General features: G+C 45.7%; 1 protein-coding gene across 1 annotated transcript in view; it reads left to right on the top strand.

The window, feature by feature from the left end:
• The window catches only part of PLXNA4 (plexin A4), a 621967-nt gene that overhangs the window by 59352 nt on the left and 539518 nt on the right, over nucleotides 1-23097 (top strand). Inside the window, exon 3 of the mRNA XM_081879604.1 lies at nucleotides 12586-12768. Coding sequence (XP_081735730.1) covers nucleotides 12586-12768 — 183 coding nt within the window. The remainder of the gene's footprint in view (nucleotides 1-12585; nucleotides 12769-23097) is intronic.

Here is a 23097-nt window from a genome sequence, read left to right on the forward strand (position 1 = left end):
GCATTCTGGGATATCTTAATCATAGAATCATAGAATCCTAGAGTTGGAAGAGACCACAAGGGCCATCGAGTCCAACCCCCTGCCAAGCAGGAAACACCATCAGAGCACTCCTGACATATGGTTGTCAAGCCTCTGCTTAAAGACCTCCAAAGGAGACGACTCCACCACACTCCTTGGCAGCAAATTCCACTGTCAAACAGCTCTTACTGTCAGGAAGTTCTTCCTAATCTTTAGGTGGAATCTTCTTTCTTGTAGTTTGGAACCATTGCTCCGTGTCCGCTTCTCTGGAGCAGCAGAAAACAACCTTTCTCCCTCCTCTATGTGACATCCTTTTATATATTTGAACATGGCTATCATATCACCCCTTAACCTCCTCTTCTCCAGGCTAAACATGCCCAGCTCCCTTATCCGTTCTTCATAAGGCATCGTTTCCAGGCCTTTGACCATTTTGGTTGCCCTCCTCTGGACACGTAATGGTGGTTGCCAGCTTTATTTTATTTCTTTATTTCATTTATATGCCCCCTATTTCTCCAAGGAGCTCCAGGTGACATACATGGATCTCTGTCCACCATTTAAATCCTCACAACAACCCTGTGAGGCAGCTTAGGCTGAGGGTGAGTGTCGGGCCCAGTGTAACTCGGTGAGCTTCATGGTTCACTAGGTCCTAGTCCAGCACTCTAAGCACTAGAGGAGCGGTTCTCAACCTGTGGGTCCCCAGATGTTGTTGAAGTACAACTCCCATCACCCCTAGCTAACAAGGCCAGAGCTCAGGGATGATGGGAGTTGTCGTCCAACAACATCTGGGGACCCACAGGTTGAGAACCGCTGCACTAGAGGATAAGGATGAGAAGGCTGCCAGGTCTCAGGCAGAGAAGGGAGGCAATGTAGTCACCAGGCTACAGAGCTTGAGGTGGGTAAAACAAAACATGAAAACCATCCTTTTGATGACTTTCTTCACTCAGTGTTTGCCTCCTGTCCACGGCTGCAACCTGCTGCTCCCTGCCACTGCTTAGCACCCTTTTAAAACATGGCTACCCTCCCTCTGAGTTGGCTTCGTGACATCTGATTTCCTAGATAGGATGACGTTGAAGTCAAGTCAGAGCGAGGGCAATGCTTCCTGTCCTTATCCTGGCAGCTTGGGCCTGAAGAAGCAGAGGGAAAACACTGAGAATCATAGAATCATAGAATTGTAAGTTGGAAGGCAGCACGAGAATCATCTAGTAGTCCAAACCCATGCAATGTAGGAATATTTCACTCAATGTGCAGCTCACCCCCATGACCCTGAGATGAAAAATCTCATGCTTTACCGACTGGGCTATTCCTCAGGGCAAAGCAATGGGGAATGCAGCTGCTACTGCTTTTAGAACAAGCACTTTGTCCCTGTTCTCAGGGCTTCTTTGAATAAGTGCTAAAAGGGCTTTTCAGAGTCAAGATGGCCACACATTTAATTTTGAATTGCTCCAAGAATGTGAGAGCTTTTGCATGCCCCGTGCCAAAAACATGTTGCCAGTCTCCTTCTGTTGCGTACAATGGGCCCACCTGTTGAAAACCCAAGCAGACATTCACCTAACACATGCTATTCCTTTCTCCTCCACCTTTTTGCTTTAGCGGCAAATGGCTCTGGAAACCATCCATGTCCCTCCGCCTGGCTTTTTGCACTCCCTTCTCAGAGTAATGGCTCGTCCGGGGCCTCTATTCCGACTGGCTGCATCCTTGTCCCTGGCTGCAATGGAGTGCGGCATGAGCACAAATAACTGCAAAGGAGGAAGGGATCAGGGCTGCGTTTTGCTGCTCAGGCTGGAAGGGCAGGGGGCGGGAACCAAGAGAGTGAAATATCAAGCTGAAGCCCCGGCGTCTGCAGTTTCTGCAGCAAGCTGGAACGCTTCGCTGCTGAGCCAGAATGGCAGCTGTGACTACTAGAGTCAAGCCAGTCAAACGGGAAGTTCGTAGCTCAGCCATGCTGTGCTGTTTTCTCATCAGCTGGGAGGAACATGCTGTGTATGGAAGACGGGTTGCCTGCAGTTTAGAACAGTCTTGGTGGGCCTGGTGCCCTCGAGATGTTTTGGACTACAATTCCCATCAGTCCCTGGTGGGAGCACTGATGGGATTTGTAGTCCAAAACTTCTAGAGGACTCCTGGTTGGCAACAGCTGGTTTAGAAGCCTAGAAGCCTCATTAAAAATAAAATACAATTGTGTGGCCAGTTGTATAAATTCAAATGAAGAAAAGAGGTGAATTCAGGACTTTTTAGAGACTGGATTTTAATGCACTTGTTGCAAGTGCAACCGTGCTCTTCCCACCTGTATTATTAATTGACTGAATTAAATTTATACACCACCCTTCGTCCTAGGATCTCATAGCAGTTCCCGGCATAAGCTACAAGATAAAAACACAAGTAAATAATTAAAACAAAACAGCAAACCCCCTCTTTCCACAGACACATTTAAAAGGCTGTAGAATATTAATCAGCCAAAGGCTTGGTTGAAAAGGAACGTTTTCACCTGGACCCCAAAATATATATAACGAAGAGGTAGTGAGAAGTCACCAACTTGGGTGGCTTTAAAAGAGGACTGGGCAAATTCATGGAGGCAAAGGCTATCCATGGCAGACAAAAGAAAGGACTGCTCTTCCATTCAGGTCAATTCTGGGCAAGTCAAGTCCCACCAGGGTAGGTTAAGTCCCAGTCAGAATGCTGGACAGCTCCCAGTAGGCCCTGTTGGCAGAGCTATGGAATATGTTGTCTAGGCTATGGATGATGTCTCAGTGAAGGACCGAGGGCTTAAAACGACTGGCAGGGTATTTTCCTTCCAGTGACTCCACCACCCAGGGATGGCTGGCTGCAGTTCTCTGGGGGTCCATAGCTGGTTCCGCAGTCACATTTGTGGCTATGGAGGAGGAGAAGCCACAAGAGAGTCTTCCCCAGGATCAGAGAGAGCCATGTCCTCAGGCTGGGAGGGTGCAGCAGAGGGCGCTAAGCGCTCTTCCCTGGGTGACCTGGAGTTCCTCTGAATTCAGATCCTCCATGGGTCAATGGTGGAACTGGGATCAAGGGGACCTGTCATTGCACAACTGGCAGCAGCAAAGCAAGGGGGCAGTTGGGAGCCTGAATAGCTCAATTGGTTAGGCACTGAGACCCAGCATGGTGTAGTGGTTAAAAGCGGTGGACTCGTAATCTGGTGAACCAGGTTCACTTCCCTGCTCCTCCACATGCAGCTGCTGGGTGACCTTGGGCCAGTCACACTTCTCTGAAGTCTCTCAGCCCCACTCACCTCACAGAGTGTTTGTTGTGGGGGAGGAAGGGAAAGGAGATTGTTAGCCACTTTGAGACTCCTTAAGGGGAGTGAAAGGCGGGGTATCAAGTTCAAACTCCTCCTCCTCCTCCTCCTCTTCTTTTTCTTCTTCTTCTGATGGCACTGATAATGCCAAGATTGCAGGTTCAATCCCTGTATGGGACAGCTCCATATTCCTGCATTGTATGATTCTAACTCCACAACTCTATGAAATTAGCACTTTTGGTTCCCCTTTCACCCTCTTAAGCTCCCTGTAACTTTGAGCTGAAAGTTATCCTTTGAGAACTTTCAGCTCAACACTAGTTTTACGCCTTTTTCATTTTGGCTTCAAGTATTATAACAAATGGAAGATTTCTGTGCAGGAAAGTGCTTCTGGGTCAGCCCCGTCTGAGATCATAGAGACAATTACAACTGAAGGCAGGCAGTAAATTTCGACAAAGTTGTAGGGTGAACAGCAGAGTTATCATTGCCTGTACTGTGCATGCTTCGATTCACCGTTATTTCGGATCAAGTAGGTCTGCAAGCTTTCATAGCGCTTCGTAAGCCTGCAATGCCTGTTTGAACAGCAATGAAACGCTGCCTATACGAGGCCACCTCTAAGAGGTTCTTCTGTCTCCAGGCTTTCTGAGTGAGGCTGATGGATGTGAGGATGATGGTGTTCTCAAATAAGACATTGCAGAGGGAAAACTGGCCTGCCCCTTTAACTGGCCGCTTGCCAAGCCTTCCCAACTTAAAGCATCGCTGTGCCTTGACTTCTTGTTTCCCCCCCTTGACCCTTCTCACACAACATGCTCATTCAGGGTGGAACAGGGCCTGGGGCGGCTGACTGGTGCTATTGTGTCTGAGATATTTCAGGCGAAATCCTCCTCCCTGATGCCCTCTCTGCGGAGCCTATATTAAGCCTGCTCTTTGTGCGATTGGCCCACCACCCCGGGGCAGATACGTTCTCGCCCAGAACAGGACGGTGATCCTAATCAGCTCCTCGTGCAGGTGAACTTTGCCCAGGGGACGCCTTCTTTGCCCATTCCCCTCTCCCCAAACCTTCCTCCCCAGCCCGAGTTTTTCAGAGCTTTCCCTTGGCAGCTGCAAGTAATTCTTCGTCGTACGCCTCGCGACCGATTAGATTTACTTGGGAAGGAGTTGATTTTTAGATGCTGTGCCTGGCATTGCTGCAGGGGACCCCGGCTGCTTTCGTATGTGGTTCAGTAGGTTTTTGTCACATGTGGCCTTGCTGGCGGTTTCCTGCATGCTCCTCCGTGCTGTTGTTTACATGCCGCTTATAGCCAAACCTGACCTCACATCGCCTTGCTATTATGTTGCTTTGCCAGTTAGTAAGCTGAAGGGAATCGTTACGCAAGAGGCTCTTTTGCCCCCTTCCCTTCTTCTTTAAACCAAGTGAAAAGGAAACACAACCGGGGAGCTGGAAGCAAAGTATCAGAGGCTCCTTCACAGAGACGTTTGGGTGCTATTTAAAGCACCGCTGGTCTGGGGGCTGCGGCGTGACTCGAGTTCTGCACAATAATCATTCTGTTGAGCAGTGTGGTAATGGGCTCAACTGGATTTAGCTCCAGCCAAATCCCTCTCCGACCCCAGGGCTGTGACATCTGCAAAGGGAGGGTTTGGGTGGGAACTCTGCTTGACTTCACAAGTTTTTGTACTTTGTTAAAACAGAAGTAACACCCACACACCATCCTAGCAGATGCCGTCTGAAATCGCTTAGGGCTAGGGATGCAGCGAGGGTTTTTTTTTTCTTGACAGTGGAAGTTGCATCATCACAGCTACAGAGAAGCACCCCGGATCTGGCAATGTCAGAAGCCTGCATAATTGCTTGCAACCAGTGGCAAGCACATTTTTTTCTTTTTTTAAAAAAGGTTCTGATTTTCCCAGACTTCGCGCTCAGTCTCAAAGGCACTCATAATTAGCTTTCTTCCCATATTCCGAGCCTTTCCAAACTAGGTTTGAGGACCTGTTCCAGGCTGAGAAGAAGCGCAGGGCATCTCTCTAATATCACACAGGGCCTTAAAGAGGCTTTCAACCTTCATCAGGCATAGGCAAACTTGGCCCTCCAGATGTTTTGGGACTACAATTCCCATCATCCCTGACCACTGGTCCTATTAGCTAAGGACGATGGGAGTTGTAGTCCCAAAACATCTGGAGGGCTGAGTTTGCCTGTGCCTGACCTTGATGTTTCTCAATCCTCTCTGAGGTTTAGTTCGATAGAGAAAAGACCACAGCTCCTCCTCTAGGTCGGAGTTAAGAGATTTTCTTTCTAAAACAGAAACAGTGTGAAAATTAAACTCAGTCTCTGTACCTTCCAGTTGGGAACCATGCACACTAATGTTTTGATGTGCAATAATTTGCAGAACAACAGCTTATAAGATCACCTATCCTTAAAAAACAATAATAATCGTATTCCCACATGCATAGATAAGAGTCCCATAGAGAAGTGCAATTTTGCACTGATGGGGGTATTAAGTACCGAAATAAGAGAAGAGGTATTGCAAACAGCTGAGACGCGGGTGGCACTGTGGGTTAAACCACAGAGCCTAGGGCTTGCCAATCAGAAGGTCGTTGGTTCAAATCCATGTGACGGCGTGAGCTCCCGTTGCTCGGTCCCTGCTCCTGCCCACCTAGCAGTTCGAAAGCATGTCAAAGTGCAAGTAGATAAATAGGTACCGCTCCGGCGGGAAGGTAAACGGCATTTCCATGCACTGCTCTGGTTCGCCAGAAGCGGCTTAGTCATGCTGGCCACATGACCTGGAAGCTGTACGCTGGCTCCCTCAGCCAATAAAGCGAGATGAGCGCCGCAAGCCCAGAGTCGGCCACAACTGGACCTAATGGTCAGGGGTCCCTTTACCTTTACCTACTGCAAACAGCAGAGGTTTTTCATGTTCCCTGTCAGGGCCCCCTATGCTGGGAATGTTTAGTGTAAGAGAGACCTGTTGAAATGAATGGGAATATGCTGCACACATCCCACTTAAAGCTGCACATAACTATGTCGGGGTAAATCCCATTGAAACCCATAGGGCTTACTTCTGACATAACATGGTTAGGATCAGAGTTTTAACTCGTGAATGGCCCGATAGGCACCTTCATTGCAGCACTTGCCACAGCAACAGCTGCCTCGTTACACCCCTGCCTTCTCAGGATAACTCAGGGATGCTTGCCAGTTTGCTGAGGAATCTCAAGGTGGGCCAAGATGCTCCAGAAATGCCAAGCAGAACGTTCTCTGTTGTTGTTTTGAAATTTTATCAAGCACTGTTGTCACACGCGCCGAGGCGCTTAGGAGCCCAAGTCGCAATTTTGCCTGCAAAACAAAATAATAATTATGCTAATTGCTCTTCGGTAGAGGCTGCCTTAGTGCCAGGTTTCCAGCTGCACCTGGGCTTGCTTTGAGGTGTGTTCACTTCCGTATGATGGATTCGGAATGACGGTACCTGAGCATTTGCAGGTGACACAAACAGAGCTGAAAGCCTGAAATGGGAACTATGGATTTGGATGGCATGGTGCAAAACTCCAGGGTGCGATGGAAAGAGGTAGCTGTAGAAAGAAACTTCATCCAGAACGACTTGGGTTGGCACTTATGAAGAACTTTCTTGCTGTGGAGTGCCGGAAAAGGGAGACAAGTGTCTTCCCCACTATTTGCCTCTGTGAAAGGACCCAGCAAGTAATTGGTTGGGTTCATTCTGGGCACACTTGATCTTTAAAAGAGGAGTAGCATTTGGATTGTATCTCGATGTCTCTTTCAGCTAAGACTGAAGGGGAAATTTGATTCAGTCTTCATTTTCCACTTTCTGGAACAAAGCAAGAAGTGAAACAGCTATCCTACAAAATTCGTACTCCTCTGAATTTTGCAGTTTATTTGTTTCATTTGTATGTAGCCCTTCATCTTAACACCTCAAGGCAGTTCACAGCATCAAGATACAAGATAAAAAACACAAAAACGTGGATTTTTTGTTTGGTTTTGAATTGTCGAACTGAGATGGTAATGTGGGAAACTGAACTTATAACTGGACAAATGGGAAGCTGAGATAAACCAAAATGGACAGGCTTGCTCGTCCCTACTTCCAGCTCTACATTCCACCTGCTAATGTAGCTGCAGTTACAGTGCACGCCTCCTTGTTCTGAAAAGCAACAGCTGCTTCTGCTTTTGGAACACACCATCCTGCCCCTTATGCCAGTTGATAAGCCAAGCTTCTTCTAAGCCTTCCCTGCTACCCTACCTACCGGGTGGTGCTGTGGTCTAAACCACTGAGCCTCTTGGGCTTGCCAGTCAGAAGGTCGGCGGTTCAAATCCCCATGATGGGGTGAGCTCCCATTGCTGTGTTCTAGCTCCTGCCATCCTAGCAGTTCGAAAGCATGCCAGTGCAAGTAGATAAATAGGTACCGCTGTAGCGGGAAGGTAAACAGCGTTTCCATGCGTTCTGGTTTCTGTCGCGGTGTTCTGTTGCACCAGAAGTGGTTCAGTCCTGCTGGCCACATGACCCGGAAAGCTGTCTGTGGACTAATGCCAGCTCCCTCGGCCTGAAAGCGAGATGAACGCCACCACCCCATAGTCACCTTTGACTGGACTTAAGCGTCCAGGGGTCCTTTACCTTTACCTTTTACCTACGAGAGAGAGAGAGAGAGCGCAGATGGTTTTCTGAAAGGTGGTAGAGAAACAATCCCTCACATGACTATGTGGAAAGGTTGAAGAAGCTTGCTATGTTTCGCTTGTAGAAGAGACAATTATGATATTCGAAGAGTTGCCACACACTAACAATTAATGGTTATTTCAACTACTCAGGGAACTATGGAAACTGCAGTTCTGTGGTGTTGGAAATATTTCCCCAACATACAATTTTCAGCACTATTGTTAAACTACAATTTCTAGGGTTCTCTGGCAGCCATGGCAGTTCAGCAGGTACACATTTGATATGTTTGTAGTGCTGATATAGCCCCAAAAGGAGTTCTATGCCGCCTCGGATCAAATACTCTTAAAAAATGTACTTTACTCCTGGAAAACTAACGCGGTCTTTGCTTCTGCTCATGAAACGTAACCCATGAAAGGCCTGCCTGACTCACCAGGAAGGAAACCTTTGGTCTAAGAGAAATGCAGCCTTCCTTCCAGGAAATTGCACATTTTACGACGCATGGTACATGCTATATTATTGCCTGAAGCCATATGTTGGGAAGTGTGGTGATAGCAAAGACAGGCGACGAAGTCTGTGGCACATTAAGATTCTATAGTTCTCTGGAAACTTGACACCGCTCCTTGATCTGATGCAAAAAAATAAATAAAATAAAAATAAAAACCTGAGCAGCCACAGACACAACTCCCAGTAAATTTGAGCAACTTCATTCTCTCTTCTGTTCTTGCCTAAATTACATCTGAGTGAAAAACCTCTTAGCTTCAGGGTTGCAATTCCCCTGTAATTGGTAAAGTAGCTGTAACTGCATTGTCACTTATACATAGTGGCATGTAATTGCACGGTAACCACTGCTGCGCTGGCACGGATGACATGTGGTGTGCGATTAGGATGCAGCTCTGAACGGTGTCTCCCCATCCAACTTCCATTATCTTGCTGGAGACCTGATGGAATGAGGGCACCAGTGGGATAAGACCGGAGTTACGTTTTCACGTTAACTGTTGGGTGAAAGGTCCATGCCTTTCGGCGAAAAGTTTTTTACCTGGCCTCCAAAATCACCAAACCATCTATCCTTCCTAATTCGGCACTTGCCATATTATCACTAGATTTGACCCCAAATTCTACCCTTACATCTAAAGAATTAATTTCCTTCCTGTCCACAGCAGCTAGACTAGTTATTGCCCAGCGATGGGAGGACACCTCAAATAATAATAATAATTTATTATTTTTATGCCGCCCATCTGGCTGGGTTTCCTCAGCCACTCTGGGCAGCTCCCAACATAATATTATTATTACAGTATTATAATATTATTATTATTAAAGCGATAAAACATCAAACATTAAAAATTACCCTAAACAGGACTGCCTTCAGGTGTCTTCTAAAAGTCAGGGAGTTGTTTATCTCTTTGACATCTGGTGGGAGGGCGTTCCAAAGGGCCAGCACCACTACTAAGAAGGCCCTCAGCCTGGCTCCCTGTAACCTCACTTCTTGCAGGGAGGGAACTGCCAGAAGGGCCTCAGAGCTGGACCTCAGTATCTGGGCAGAACGCTGGAGGTGGAGGGGGTGGAGATGCTCCTTCAGGTATACTGGGCTGAGGCCATTTTAGAGCAGTGTTTCCCAACCTTGTGCCTCCAGCTGTTTTTGGACTACAATTCCCATCATCCCTTGCCACTGGTCTTGCTAGTCAGGGATGATGGGAGTTGTAGTTCAAAAACAGCTGGAGGCACAAGGTTGGGAAACACTGTTTTAGAATACCAACAGAGGCTTGAATTGATAACATCAGAATGCCTTACATACCATCAGTGACTAATCAAAGGCATTTCCAAAAAAGCACACCAAAAAAACCCTAAAAACCACCTTTGACATGATCTGGTCTCCCTTTTTCTATGTTATTGAAGAAGGACAGACAGGATATTTTAATGCCATCATCATCATCACAGACGTGTCTGTGGAGGGGATATATTGATTGAAAATGTCTAGCCATCCTGATTGGTAGCTGGGTTCCTAGTGAGGATATTCAGCAAGCCAACATGACAGTGATGCGGGATTGAGGACTGGAGTGATCATTCTGTGATATTATGGCAGCGGTCAAAGCTGTAGTGTAACCTTTGAATAAATGTTATTAAAATAAGCAAACTCTTGGGTGCCAGGATCCAAGCCCTTTCCATGGAGAGGTGGCAAGTACTCTGAGTGAAAAGATGAGCAGGCAGAGAAGTAACTCAGGAGCATATGGGAATACTTCAACATCGTCTCTCAGCAATGAACTGCCCAAACTGAGAGAGTGCGCAGACCTTGGGGCTATGGAAGAGGCAGCAGTGTGGGATTGGCTCTCTGAGGTCACCTGATGATTCCATGGGCTGGCAGGATGGAAGCATTGGTTGACTGCCAAATGAACTGTCAGTGATTTCTCTGTAGGCAGAGTGTGGCAGCCAGTTTAAAAACAGCAATAAACTAAAACACTAAAATAATCACCCAGTACAGTGGACGCTTGGGTTGTGAACGTGGTCTGTGCGGAATGCACGTCCGCAACCCGCAGTGTTCACAACCCGCGTCTGCACACACGCGGGTTGCGATTTGGTGCATCTGTGCATGCGTGAAGCGCAATTTAGTGCTTCTGCGCATGCGCGGCCGCCGAAACCCAGAAGTAACCCGTTCCAGTACGTCCGGGTTTCGGCGGTCCGCAACCCGAAAAAACGCAACCTGAAGTGTCTGTAATCCGAGGTATAACTGTAGTATACTGCCAACTCCCAAATTACGCGAAATTGCATATAATTGAAGCACAATTGAAGAACACAATGCCCCATCCCCACCCACCCTTTTTAGTGATGTTTCTGTGACATTTTCAGGTCACTTTCGGGTTTGGTGTGATGCGCACATGTGCAGTTGCGCCTAAAACGGTTGCTGCCTGTATTTAAAAAGTCTTGTGTCCACCCCACTTAAAGGATGGACACAAGAAAAGTTGCACAATGAAATTCTCAGCAAATACTTAACAAAATGAATTTGCACAGGCAAATGAAGAATTCTGTAATTAGTGTGCAGGGAGTTGGACTAGATGACTATAGTGGTCCCTTCCAACGCTGCAGTTCTATGTTTCTGTGAGTGAGTTGCATCCTGCATTGCAGATCCAGGGTTGTATCCAACAACGTTTTACTCAGAGTAGACCAACTGAATTAATAAACCTAATTAGAGCCGTAGAATCACAGGACCATAGAGTTGGAAGGGACTATGAGGGTCACTTAGCCCAACAACCCCTTAATACATGTGTATTCATTTCAGTGAGTCTCCTCTGAGTAGGACCAACATTGGCTAGAAGCCCTTGCATTGAAGAGTAGGGTTGAACTAATAGATGATCTCAATAGTCCACCTTGGCTCTTTCATTCCCCGCAAGGCAATGTTTGATGTTGGAAGAAGCACAGCGATCAAATGAGCGAATTATAGTTCCCCGAGTAACCGAAGGGATAAAGCGAGCTGATCACAGATTTACAGCTGGCCAGTGGCAGCCCCAGTCCCCGAGGCAGGGGCTTTTGTAGGATTCAGTAATAGGTCTCCCTTTCCAAGAGGCCTGGCTAAGCTCTGACGTAGGGGCAGATGGACTGCCAAAGTGAAAGCGAGGAGGGACGGCAGGAGGAGGTGCTAATCCTTCAGCTAGGACTTCTCCCAAAATGTGGATTTGGCTGTGATCGCAATTATCTGGAGAGGTACATTTTAAAGCAGATGTTTAAAGGACAGTGGAGGCTCATTCCACCCATTGCTAGGCAATGGCTCAGGCTTCGTTGGCACCTGGACTGCTCCCTAGTGCATGCGGAATCAGGAGGAGGGAAAAAGGATATGGCTTTAATCCTTGTCTGGCATCTCATGCCAAGAGATCCCCTGTGATGTCAGCAAGAGGACTCAGCTGCCGATGTCAGGATGCAGAGCTGCAGGGGATGTGCTGAACCACAGATCCAGGAGCAAAGCTAGCATTCTGCTCCTTCTCCCTTGACAGCTGCAGCATCCCTCGATGAAAATAGGGATAATAATAATAATAATAATAATATACCCTGCCATCTGAGTGGGTTGCTCCAGCCACTCTGGGCAGCTTCCAACATATATAAAGGTAAAGGTAAAGGGACCCCTGACCATTAGGTCCAGTCGTGGCCGACTCTGGGGTTGCGGCGTTCATCTCGCTTTATTGGCTGAGGGAGCCGGCGTACAGCTTCCGGGTCATGTGGCCAGCATGACTAAGCCACTTCTGGTGAACCAGAGCAATGCACAGAAACACCGTTTACCTTCCTGCCAGAGCAGTACCTATTTATCTACTTGCACTTTGACGTGCTTTTGAACTGCTAGGTTGGCAGGAGCAGGGACCAAGCAATGGGAGCTCACCCCGTCACGGGGATTCGAACCGCCAACCTTCTGATCGGCAAGTTTTGGGCTCTGTGGTTTAACCCACAGCACCGCCTGCATTCCACAAACTGAGACCTTACCTTTCTGATAGGCACCACCCTATTGCTCAGTGCTCTTTTTAAGAGAAAGGCTAGCTTCAGTTGTGGCCATCAAAACAATTCCTGTTGTTCACTGCCCACTCACAAAATATTTGAGAAATTAGAAAGGTTCTTTGCTTCCCACAGCAGACCAACCTGTCCCCTTAACAGAGATTCTCTCTCACTCTCTCCCTTTCATTGCAGCTGTTAACAATTGACGATAATTTCTGTGGCCTGGATATGAATGCCCCACTCGGAGTATCCGAAATGGTAAGAGGACTCCCCGTCTTAACAGAAGACAAGGACAGGATGACGTCCGTCATTGCTTATGTCTATAAGAACCACTCCCTGGCTTTCGTGGGCACCAAGAGTGGCAAGCTGAAAAAGGTAGGCCTGGCTTTTCCTAACTTGATGTGGTCCGTAGCAAAGAAGACTTGTGAAATGGTATGGATGCGTAGGTTTATGTTATCTGAGGACTATTTCTGCCAAAGTTTGGCCTGTGTGAACAAAGAGAGAGCAGTTATCTGGGAACAGGCCTAAGCCAAAGCAAATTAGCACAACAATTCAGCAATCTGTTGAGTGGAATGTATCTTAGGACAACAGGTCACCAGTTCGCGGATCAGGGATCACGACTAGGTTACAACCTGATCTAAGATCACAACAGCAGGACTATCGCCATAATAATATGGTAAAAGAAAATTAAGAAATGTCTCACCAAATGCATGTTAAAGGTGTTTCCTTGGCTTTGGAAAAGCTGAAGGTTACTCCCCTAGGATGTCCATTAGCATTTGGAAGTACGCTAAAGATGATTCCTTAAAGCCAGCTTGTGTATTGCATGATGTGGTGGAATGCCTGAGTTTAATCCGTCGCAGAAGTTACTGGTGGCTTTGTGGAAAGTAGACTTTATTCCCATTCCTTCCAATGTATGAAAAGGAAGTCATGTTAAGTGTTCTGTTGACCAGTGACAAATTCCAGAGGGGTGACTATGTATATTAATCCTTTGCAGCAAAAATAAAAATTGTGAGTTCTGTAGCACCTTAAAGGCTTCTTAACAAATTGATTTTAGCACAAGCTGTTCTGGGCCAGAGCCTCAGAGTAGAACACATATTCTGTCCTACAAAAGTTTTATGCCTCGATAAATTTGTTAGTCTTGGAAGTGTCACAGAACTCTTTGTTGATTGTGTTTACTGGGTTGCCACCAGGGACTGGATATAAATAGGTGTCCTTTCCTCAGGGTCTGATCTCTCTTGGGCACCGTCCAAGAGAATAGGAAGCTCACCTTTGTCTTTGCTGCAGCTTTCCTCTATTACATTAATTCCAATTTATCATGTGGGGCCATCAGTATTTGTATTCTGGAGCCAAAGCAAAGGCTGAAGGAGGCATTTAACTCTGAGTTTTTGGCAGGTGTTTTGATTGTCTCTCAAGATCCATTGGAGGTGACCTTCCAGTGGAGAGAGATTGGCTTGGTATGTTCTGCCTGGTGGTTTAACTGTCTACTCACGTATTCTGTTCTCGGAAGAGGAGATACTTGCCTTCTTGTGGAATGTTGTACCTTTGCTAACTAACTGGGTGTTTTTGAATGTTGAAAATTTCTAGTGATGAATGATTAATTTTCTGGAGGGACTGGCTGTCTTGTCCTTAAAATAGTTTTTTTTTTTAAATAAAAAAGGAACTCTAGAATATAAACCTTATCCTTGGATGGAGATCATTTGGACTTTAGATCAGATTATTTCCTCCAAGCATGACATAAAGTCTGAAATCCATATTCATGATGTCGCTGCTCTCCACGAGCAATACTGCATTTCTACACTGCTCCTAGTGATTGACTTGACCCTTCCTGGGTTTTGGTCCTCAGGATGGTGATGTCAGCAGCGGTGGTACCATTTAATGATCGCAGGGGAGGAGCAACTGCCCGCTCTAAGTTTCAAGTTGCATGAGGTTAAAACTCATTATCGCTGATCAGCTCACTGTGGTTACTGTTAAAAAGAAAATAAAATTACCGTATTTTTTGCTCTATAAGACTCACTTTTTCCCTCCTAAAAAGTAAGGGGAAATGTGTGTGCGTCTTATGGAGCGAATGCAGGCTGAGCAGCTATCCCAGAAGCCAGAACAGCAAGAGGGATTGCTGCTTTCGCTGTGCAGCGAACCCTCTTGTTGTTCTGGCTTCTGAGATTCAGAATATTTTTTTTCTTGTTGTCCTCCAAAAACTAGGTGCGTCTTATGGTCTGGTGTGTCTTATAGAGCAAAAAATACGGTAAAAAGGCCTTCTACACACTAGGTAATGCATGTCAAAGCTAGCAAGTTCTTAACTTAAATAAGGTGAATCTCCTTTTATTCATTTATTGTTTATGTGGTGTGTTTATGTATCCTGTGCTAGTCCTAATCTTTGAAGTTGATAATGAACTAACTAACATGACTAACTTAGGTTCATTCATTTCAGTGGGTCTTCTCTGAGTAGACCTTAGTTGGATGCAACTCATGATGTCCCTACACTCAGGCTCACAATGAAGAAGAAAAAAAGCTTGATGCAAAAGGACAAGGGAGTTGGAGAGATTGGGAGGGGGGGGATTTGCCTATTTTGTGAGAGAGTGACAGAGTGCAAAAAGAGCAAAAAGAATGCAGAAGTTAACCTGGAAAGAGGGGGCAATGCCAAATCAAGCGAGAAAGCAAATGATAAAACAATGCCTTTTTAATACTTTCTTAAAGTGGGAGAGAGAATAGGCCAGGAGGCTATTTAAAGGCAGAGAGTCCTGCACCCAAGAGGCTTCATTTTTGCACCTGCCTCTCTAGGTGTGGAAGGTGAAGACAACTTGAGGAGGGCTTTAGAGCAAAGGCAGGTGACCTGTGGTCCTATTGTTGGACTACAACTTCCATCACCTTTGACCATTGGCTGTGTTGGCTGGGGCAGAGGGAAGTTGGAATCCATCAATATCTGGAGGTCAAAGCAGGTTGTCCACTCCGGCTTAGATTATGGGTTATCGTGGGTTAGAACTGGGAGTTTTGTCTTTTCATTTTATGACTGAAAACCCCAATTCCATGGTAGCATGGAAAATGCGCTTGTGTAACATTGAGATGTCAGCCCTGTTAGATTCTGTTTCTATTCATTTTCTCTGAATTTTGGAGTTACTAAATTCTTGAGTGGGCAGTGTCAGTAGTGGTTTGCTTGTTTCTCCCTCTGACACCCCCACCCCATCTTTTTTGCTCAGCATTAAAAGCACTGTATGCTTTTCTATTTCCCCCTCATATATAGCGGCTTTTGCTTGCAGGGACTGCATTGGGGGGTGAGTGTTATAAGCAACAAATAATTCCACACAGATGCTTCCAACAGATCTGAAAGTTTTGGTCTCCGTGCTTGTCTTGTCTCTCTGATAAAGAAATGATAAAAAGGATGAAGGGGTCCTTTCTGGTTTTGAAGCTTTTTTCTTCCACTCCACCCTCTTCCCAATCAAGCTGCAGCCCTTTCGCAGCACGAAGGTGTAAAAAGAAAAGGAAAAAAGACCTCCTAGCTGTGCTCATTGCTATTCCAGACATAAGACCATCAAATTGGCATCCACATTTGATGTGTAGAGGGAGAGGAAATACTTTGTGGTGGGGTTATATTAGTTGTCGCCTAAGAAGGATGAAGCAAAAATAATATTAATACAGACTTTGCTGGAACGAGGGAAGGAAATGTTTTGGATTTCTATCACTTGCATTGTTCACGTTCACATTATTGTATTTGTATGTATTTGTGTGTAACTGTTTGAGAGACGCGGGTGGCGCTGTGGGTTAAACCACAGAGCCTAGGACTTGCTGATCAGAAGGTCGGCGGTTCGAATCCCCGCAACGGGGTGAGCTCCCGTTGCTCGGTGCCTGCTCCTGCCAACCTAGGAGTTCGAAAGCACGTCAAAGTGCAAGTAGATAAACAGGTACCGCTCCGGCGGGAAGGTAAACAGCGTTTCCTTGCACTGCTCTGGTTCGCCAGAAGCGGCTTAGTCATGCTGGCCACATGACTCAGAAGCTGTCTGTGGACAAACGCCAACTAACTCGGCCTAAAGAGCGAGATGAGCGCCTCAACCCCAGAGTCGTCCACGACTGGACCTAAAGGGGCCACTGACCATTAGGTCCAGTTGTGACCAACTCTGGGGTTGCGCCGCTCATCTCGCTTTATTGGCCGAGGGAGCCGGCGTACAGCTTCCGGGTCATGTGGCCAGCAGGACTAAGCCGCTTCTGGCAAACGAGAGCAGTGCATGGAAACGCCGTTTACCTTCCTGCTGGAGCAGTACCTATTTATCTACTTGCACTTTGATGTGCTTTAGAACTGCTAGATTGGCAGGAGCAGGGACTGGGCAACGGGAGCTCACCCTGTCACAGGGATTCGAACTGCCGACCTTCTGATCAACAAGTCCTAGGCTCTGTGATTTTTTTTTTTGAATAATTTTTATTGGGTTTTTACATTTTATAACAACAGACACACACACAAAGACAAAAACACACAGATACAATTTCATACCCTAATTTTCTTTACCCACTTTCATTGACGTCCCCCCACCCCCTCCTCTTACATCCCAGTTCCAATAATTAATTCAGCAAATTCTTACCTAACCTCTTAAACATATTCATATTGCTTTTAAAAATTTAATTCTTTTTGTTTATCTATATTCAACTTATCCAATTCTCTTATAATCATTAATTTCTTTTTTTTTTTAAGGTCGATCTAACTTCCCTTCCACAAATTTTTCCCTTTATTATATTAATTATAGGTCACATTGACCAAATAAACAAATCATAACACTTTATAGTTCTATTCTCTCTCCCCCCCCTGCCCCGGTTTCTGTCCCTTCCCAAACAAATGTCCAAAAAACAAACAAAAAATAGTTCTTAGCCCGGATTCCTCACGTCCGAGGCGTCTGATTCTCTGTCAGTCCCTCTCTGCCAACTATATTGGTAGTCCTCTTTGTTGGTCCTAAGACCCCGAAGGAGTTCAGTCAGAGTCACATCATATTTTCTTTCATCCAGAATGTTTAAAAGTGGTTGCTGCGAAGGATCATCTACTTTTCCATACTCAGGAGGAAAGTCCCAATCATGTTGCTTTATTCTTTTTAGTTTTAATATTCCAAGTACTCCAGGGACTTCCCTCTTCTTCTTTCTCATCTTTCGCAGGTTTGTAATCCAAAGGTCTTCTTGCTCGTACTCTAACAGTGTAGATTCCTGATTGATATTTTCCACTTGTAGTGTCTGCACTCCTTCTTTCCTCTCTGTCAATTCCAAAAGCATCTCTTCCTGCTCAGCTGCAGAGTTTTTATCATACGTCTCCTTTGTGCATTCAGCAGAGTTGTTTGTTTCAGAATTCAAGGTCATAAATACTTTGCTCAGAGCCATACTCTGCTCTTGCAGGATTCCCACGAGAAAGAACATTTTTTCTATCTCCGCCAGTAATTTTCCCTCTGCAGCCATTGTAATGTCACTAATTCCCCCTAGGGGGCTTTCAGTTATTTAGTAGTCCTTTTCCAATAATCTGTTACTTTGTTATTATCACTACTTTGTTTCCAATCACCTCAGCTCAAATGTATCACCTTTAATTCAGAGAGTTGTTAAATAACAAAATTCTTTACTTTGTCCGCCCGTTTGACAGCTCCTTTGACAGCTGTCAAACTCTTTTCACTTTTTCCTCCGGCACACAAACAGGACACTCCCGGGTTTTGGGGGGGATTACACACAAAGTTCCAAAGTTCCTCCCTTTCTCTCCAGCACGAAAACTTCTTCTATCAAATTTGTGAAAAACTTTTAAATCATCAAAACAGTATTCATTCCGCCTTAATTCTCCGTTCCTTGCTTTAAATCGTCTATAAATAGAGGGGGTGCGGACTTCCCTTTAACACATCCCCCGATCGTGCCGAATTCAAAAGGTAAAAATTTTTTAAAGTCCAAATTCCACTACTCACGGGTCCTTTGTTATCCAATCCGAATTTTGGGAAGAAAGTCAGCGCTCTCCGGCCATGGCTCGCGGCTTCGCTCCACTGAAGTAGCGGTCTACTCTCAGCACCACGCCACTCTCCGTACCCTCTCCGTAGCCTTTAAAAAGGCTCTTCGTGGGTCGGGGAGGGCGCTTAAGGTGCCCACCGAGTCACCAAGTCCGCAGGCTTCCGCGCCTGCGGTTTCTGAGGGTCCCCGTGTCGCCGGCACGGCAAGACCCGTCTTCAGCGGAGCCGATTCCCTCCGGAGCTCGGAGGGAATCCGCCATTAGCCGTTCGCGCTAACCCGGAAGTCCCCTAGGCTCTGTGATTTAACCCACAGCGCCACCCGCGTCCCTTTTATCTTTACCTTTACCTAACTGTTTATTCTTGAGAGGTGCCTTGGGAGCCTTTTGGGCTGAAAGGTGGCATATAGATAATAGAATAACAGAACTGTAGAGCTGGAAGGGACCTTGAGGATCACCTAGTTCAACCTCTTGCAATGCAGGGATGTGCAGCTGTCCCATACAGGGTTCGAACCTGCAACCACAGCATCATCAGCACCATACTCTAAGCAACTGAGCTATCCAGGTTGATAAACAGCAACATAATGTAACAGAAATGGAGGGGGAAGCAGGCCAGTGCGTGGTTTGTGGGCTTTCCTGCGACTAGGGACATGATTCGATATACCGTATTTTTCCATGTATGACTATGTTTTTACCTAAATTTTTGAAGTTTAAAATAAGGGGTCGTCTTATACATGGATAGCACATAGTGCATCTTCTTAATTTTGAGACCCCCAAAATAGGGGGCTTCTTTTACACAGGGGAGTGTTATACACAGTAAATTCCGGTACTATATTTTTTTCATTCGATGTTCATTGGTTCTTCACAGGGCCAGATTTAGGTTTGATGAGGCCCTAAGCTACTGAAGGTAATGGGCCCCTTTATATGTCCAGCTGTCCTTTGTCAACAACAAATGGTCACTGTTTTTTTGTGTTGAATATATGCTATATGGTAATTTGTGGACCTAATAGGTATCTAAAGCCATTTGCACATAATAAAATATGTATTTTATCCAAGTAATATTTATTTTGTATTATATTTTGGAAATGTACATCCAGGTTTTTTCCTTTAATTTTTTGGGGGGCCCCAAGAGAGTGGGGCCCTAAGCTTTAGCTTGTTGAGCTTATACATAAATCTGGCACTGGCTCTTCACTGGTTCCTAGTTTATAGCTGTTTGAAGCTCTTGAGTGGTGGCTGCTTTGTTTCAGTTTGGAAAATTTTGTGTGTAGGGTCAATGAACCAGATCGCCCACAGGTGTGTGTGTGTGTGTGTGTGTGTGTGTGTGTGTGTGTAAGAGGGGGGACGGGACTCTCCCCGCAGGTTTCCTCACCAACCAACACTGCAGAGGCAATTAGTGTGTGTGTTTTGTGGGGAAAATGCCTGTACTAAAAGGATGCATGAATTAGGACATCCATGGTGGTTCTTTTTTTAAATGCATTTTTTATTAAAGATTTCTTGGTTTACAAAAGTACAGTCATACCTCGGGTTACAGATGCTTCAGGCTGCTTTTTTTGGGTTATGGACCTGTCGAAACATGGAAGTATGGGTTACTTCCAGGTTTTGGTGGTCTCGCATGCGCAGAAGCACTAAATTGCACTAAATGCGCAGAAGTGCCAGATCGCAACCCGCACATACATAGATGTGCCGCTGCGGGTTGTGAACATGCATCCCACACGGATCACGTTCGCAACCCAAGCATCTATTGTCTGTGCAATGTCTCTTTTTTCAAGTTACAGTGGTGCCTCGCAAGACGAAATTAATCCGTTCCGCGAGGCTCTTCGTATAGCGGTTTTTTCGCCTTGCGAAGCAAGCCCATTGACAGCTTAGCGGATTAGCACTATTAGCGGTTTAGCGGCTTTTAGCGGATCAGCTGATAAGCGGCTTGGGGCTTAGGAAAAGGGGGGGAAAAGGGAAAAACCCCCGCAGGAACTCGCAAGACATTTTCGTCTTGTGAAGCAAGCCCATAGGGAAATTCGTTTTGCGAAGCGCCTCCAAAAGGGAAAACCCTTTCGTCTAGCGGGTTTTCCGTCTTGCGAGGCGTTCGTCTTGCGAGGCACCACTGTACGTTTTCTACAGGTCAGTTTCATTTACTGAGACATTAGTGTTACATTAGGAAGAAAATGGGGGAAGAGGTGAAGAGGGCCATGGTGTGTGGGATCAGGTGGCAATGTTTCGATTTTACTTAATGTATGTGTGGGGTTTTGTGTCAGCATCGTTTGCGTGGGTTCTCCTTGCTATTCGCTTGTGTTCCTTTGGTGGTGAGAGAAGTTGGGGTTGGCCTAGGGTGTGGTTGCTTGTTTCTGATTGTCTGTGGTGAACTTTGTTTTCATGTGTGAGTCGGGTGGGTGGGTGTTTTTGAATCAGGTTAGCCATATTGATTCGTATGCTGTTGGTGGATTCTTGTCGTTGTCTTGTTGGGCTGTGTATGTGATAAAGGGGAGCCATACCGGCGTGAAGGCATCTTCTTCTATTTGTCCCCGTGTTAGTTTCAGTTTATTGGTTAATTTTTCTAGTAAAGTTGTTTCCCATACTATTTGGTACCATTGGTAGCACATCCATGTTTGAATCTTGCTTGAGAATGAGTTCATTAGGTGACCTTTGGCAAGCAAATGTAGAGACAGAAATCTTGGCCTTTCTTACTGGGCTCTTGTAAGAATTGCAACAAGATATGGGCACTTGGACATTCTAAAGTGCTGAATAAATCATCACCACCATCATTTGTCTTGTGATGTGTTTTCCTTGTGATGTGAGTCCATTCTACCTGCTGGCTTGTTGCTAAGGAATTTAGACAGCAGTTAGGAAAACTTTTCTCGCCTCCTTTTCCCTCATGCAGTTTCAGAATTGATTGATGTTTGTTGTTTATACGTTCATATAAAAGATGATACAGATCATATTTCAGGCTTCCGAGACATCCGATTCGTGAAACTCTTGCAAAGTACCTGGAATCATAAAGCAGCACCAGTTGGTTGATATACAAATGTCATCCACGTCAAAGAAATTTTTTCCCAGTGACACATGCAATTGAAGTAAAATATTGTGCTTTACAAGAGTGTATTATTAAAATGAAAATGAGCAGCATATCAGGAGCCTGGCCACGTAACCAAGACAACAAAGGAAAAGGGGAAAGACAGATAGAACGGAGGAGAACGGGGCGTAGGATGGAGTGGGATTTCCAAGAGGAAATGGGAAATACTGCAGGGCAAAGGACTTGTTAGGTTTCAACGCTGTCTTAAAAGTTTGGAGTGAACATCTGTCATCTGTGAGTTTACCTTCCGATGCGATGCTATGCGGTGTCTCGGACACCTGTGGTTGTTAAAGATATTGTGGCACCTTGCCTGTGATATATATAGATGGGTAGTGTCTAGGGCCAATCCCATTCCTAGTAATTACCTCCCTCCTGTTCCAGTTGGCTTTGGAATATTTGTCTTCAAGGAGTTCTCCCTCCACCCTGCCTTGGACTGTCATGCAATATTGATATATGGAGCCATAGAGCTGCCAGTTGCATCACAGAAGAAGAAGCTTCTATGTGATGGTTGAGATGACAACTTGTAAGACGTGCCGATAATGAATTATCCTGCCTGACCATTAGGGCGCACTCCGCAGAGATGACTTGAGAAAAGCTTAGTGTAGAGTTTGTATTAGCAATGCGAACCTGCATAAAAGTGCTGCTTGGGGTGTTCAGCTCCTATAAATCAATGGAAAACATCCATTAGACTCTGTTACTGATGGGCAAGAGGTGCAAGGTTTAGTGTGAGAGTGTTTCCTTCTTTGGATTGCAATTACATCGACAAAGTGCCAGAGCCCTGCGAAGAAGGGAGCAAAATGACTCTCACCCTTTGTCAAGGAAGTTTGTAGGATGGGACACAACTGCTACACCTCTGTAAAGTCATTAGTTAGCAGTTAGGGATGGGCAAATCTGCTGATTCCTGTTTCTCCCCCTTTCTCATGTTCCCAGTCTTCAGTTCTCTACATTTCTGCACCGGTTTGTGATTAAAAACCACTTGCTGAATTTTTCCTGCATTTTAATGCAAATTTCTCCTAATGCGCACCCTTTGATGCATTTTTCATATACACATTTTTCATACACACATTTGGGCAATGGATTTCCCTTAATATAACACATGTATACATATTTTGGCTGGAGAACCGCCTGACAAAATCCAGAGGAATGGCAGCATTTTGGTTCATATATTGTTTTGAGAATAGACTTGACTTCATATGTGAACTAAACAGTTTTCTCCCTCCTGTCCACAGCGAAGATGCTGCCCTGCTCTTTCTGACCTGAGATTATTTCATAGGCCAGGAGCATGGGCTTTTGTTGCTATGGAATGGAACCAGGTGTTTAACAGCAGATGAGAGATTACCCGACAACTCCATATTGCCTGCTGACAAGAAGTGGCAACCGGAACATTTGCAGGAGTGACCATGCAGGATAGACCATTCAATTTTTCTCCAGCCCACCGCTTCTTCTCTGTAACTTCCCCCTCAACAACTCCTCCCTGCTTGACCAGGAAACACATACTGGCAACCCAACTGGTGAAATAGTGATGGATGAGAGAATGTTCAGAAGGGGAAATGGCTAGGCAGGGAAAGGTTAAACATTCCAACTTCTCCTTGGCAAATCATATAATCAGAGAGTTGGAAGGGACCCCAAAATTCATCCAGTCCAACCCTCTGCTGCAATGCAGGAATCTCAACTGAAGCATCCATGACAGATG

Source organism: Podarcis erhardii (assembly GCF_964252035.2).
Source record: "Podarcis erhardii genome assembly, chromosome: 10".
In the NCBI taxonomy this organism is placed as follows: Eukaryota; Metazoa; Chordata; class Lepidosauria; order Squamata; family Lacertidae; genus Podarcis; species Podarcis erhardii.